This window comes from Octopus bimaculoides, chromosome 7 (genome assembly GCF_001194135.2).
Source record: "Octopus bimaculoides isolate UCB-OBI-ISO-001 chromosome 7, ASM119413v2, whole genome shotgun sequence".
NCBI lineage: Eukaryota > Metazoa > Mollusca > Cephalopoda > Octopoda > Octopodidae > Octopus > Octopus bimaculoides.
The window spans coordinates 56,690,370-56,692,959 of NC_068987.1; the positions used below are offsets into that span (position 1 = coordinate 56,690,370).

The window sequence follows — 2,590 nt, forward strand, 5'->3', positions numbered from 1 at the left end:
GTGTGTGTGTGTGTGTGTGTGTGTGTGTGTGTGTGTGTGTGTGTGTGTGTGTGTGTGTGTGTGTGCGCGCGCGTGTATGTGTGTACGTGCGCGCGCTTGTGTATATATTTACATGAAGTTGAATATATGTCCAGTCATACAGTGATCAACGGTTTTGCATCCGCAAAGCACACAATGTACGTATGTGTGTGTGTGTGTTTGTGTCTGTTCTCCACCACCGCTTAAGAACCGTTGTTGGGAGTATGTTTACGTCCCATAACTTCGCGGTTTGGCAAATGAAACCTATAGAATAAGCACCAAGCTTTTCAAAAAAAGTTAGTACTGGGGTCGATTCGTTCAACTCAAAAAAAGTTCTTTTAGGCTGATACAAGTAAAAGATAAAAGTTAAGAAGCATGTTTTTAGGAAGATTCCAGGAAACTATCGAGGCCTGTTGTAGAATTAATAATGCTCATTTCAACCATGGCTGACATTACATGATGTAAATGAAATGTCTGTTTTTGTGTATGAATTGAAGATTGCAATCAAAAACCTTGTCCTATTTCCAAAGGCAATAAATTTAAACAACATCTTTGAGTGTACTACTGAAGAGAAATTCAATACAAGATGGGTTTGGTTTAAAGCAGAATTTTGTTTTTTTAATTTACGTAATTACTGGTAAGAAATCAGCCATTGTTGATTAAGAAGCTGCAACAAAGTATAATTATTTTTTTAATGAAAATATTTTGGAAAAAAGAATAGGCTGAGTAATTAATATTTAACGTGGACGGGTTCAGTCCCACTGCGTGGCACCTTGGGCGAGTGTCTTCTACTATAGCCTCGGACCGACCAAAGCCTTGTGAGTGGATCTGGTAGATGAAAACTGAAAGAAGCCCGTCGTATATATGTATATATATATATATATGTATGTGTGTGTGTATATATTTGTATGTCTGTGTTTGTCCCCCAACATCGGTTGACAACCGATGCTGGTGTGTTTACGTCCCCGTAACTTAGCGGTTTGGCTAAAGAGACCAATAGAATAAGTACTAGGCTTACAAAGAATAGGTCCTGGAGTCGATTAGCTCGACTAAAAGGCGGTGCTCCAGCATGGCCACAGTCAAATGACTGAAACAAGTAAAAGAGTAAAAAAAAAAGAGTAAAAGAATGAATTCAAGAAATTATATTTTGAAAATATATATAAAAAAAAAACAACTCATAATTCAATGTTTGTAAGGATCCTTTCATTAATTTCTTCGGAAAAATACTAACAGATTTTTCATTAAAGCTAAGTTGTGTGTTTATTACTCAACAAAATCGAATGAGTTTTCACAAAATGGCCTGCATTATGCGCATGTATAGCATGCGCTCACATCATTTTCAACTGTGACACTAACACTACAAACTGGAATTATATTTTGAATAAAATACTGTGGATATATTATGGCATTATATTTTTTCCAATTCACTGCAGCCTCTAATACCGGTTTACATTAAAATGTCATTACATTCATGCATGCTATCTCATATGCCTAATTATGCAGAAGATTAATGAGTCGCACAAAAATAAGACTGATTTGGAAAAATATGACTGTTTGCAGTGACAATTTCTTTCATCAAACTCTTTTCCTACTCTTCCATAAATATTACACTACAGTATGAATGTATTCTGTGAACTTCACAACCTCTTCAGAATGCGGATACAGCCAAATGCAATGAACAAAGCCACAATTATGCATAGAAGCCATTGACTCGCGTACATTGCCTGTTAATTGCCTTCTTCTTTAACATTCGATACACCACTGCTTAAGCGCCATTATTTTACTCACATTAATTATGAATGTAATTTTGGCGATTCCAGCTTAAATGCTGAGAACTATCACATTAGATACTTTATCGCAGTGTATCTCATTGCAGGATCAAACTCCCGTCGGTGGGGGAGAAGAGCTATGGAAATGGCAAACGGATGGACAAATAGCCATGTTTAATAAAACCAATATGGCTTTGAACTTGCTACATTTGTCCAACACAGTTGTGATGAAGAATGAAGAATGTGTACTTATAATTAGCTGTGAGTGTATATCTTTTACTAAAAGAAATCAATTAATAGTCTGTACTGTCAAGAAAAAAAATGTTAAATTCCAATTTTATTATATATATTTTTTTTATCAAAATGTGGTTTCTAGACTTCTTTTATTATTGAAGATTTCAATTGCACGCTAATCAGAAAACTAATATTTATTTATTGCGACATGCGTTTTTTAACATCTTACATTTGTATCCCTTTCTACCGTTTCCTTGCAACTCAGTCTGTCTGTCTGTCTCTGTCTCTCCCCCCTCTCCCTCTCTCTCTCTCCATCTCTTCTTTTTATCGCCTCTATTCCTATTAATCTTTCTAATTCTATATCCTTATAACCTTTTCTTTTTCATTTTTAAGCTCATCTTTTTTTTCTTTCAACGTTTTTCTTCATTTGGGCTTTGTCTCATCTCATTCTCTCATTGCACCCCCTTACCTTATTATTTCATTTAATACATTTTCGTCTTTTTCCAGTACACTTTCACTTTCTTTCTTTGCAATACACACACACACACACACACACACACACACACACA

The 2,590-nt window shown here is 35.4% G+C and overlaps 2 protein-coding genes across 6 annotated transcripts in view; one reads left to right on the forward strand and one right to left on the reverse strand.

Annotated features, from left to right (window-relative positions):
• The window catches only part of LOC106873894 (uncharacterized), a 161,052-nt gene that overhangs the window by 72,758 nt on the left and 85,704 nt on the right, over nucleotides 1-2,590 (forward strand). Inside the window, exon 1 of one of the 2 annotated variants that reach the window (XM_052969704.1) lies at nucleotides 1,721-2,048. The exons of the other annotated variant lie outside the window; for it this stretch is intronic. Coding sequence (XP_052825664.1) covers nucleotides 1,844-2,048 — 205 coding nt within the window. The 5' untranslated portion in view covers nucleotides 1,721-1,843. Of the gene's footprint in view, nucleotides 1-1,720; nucleotides 2,049-2,590 lie in introns of those variants that run through there. 2 annotated transcript variants of the gene reach the window in all.
• Nucleotides 1-2,590, reverse strand: part of LOC106875820 (heat shock protein beta-1) — a 72,426-nt gene that overhangs the window by 52,880 nt on the left and 16,956 nt on the right. The window lies entirely within an intron of this gene.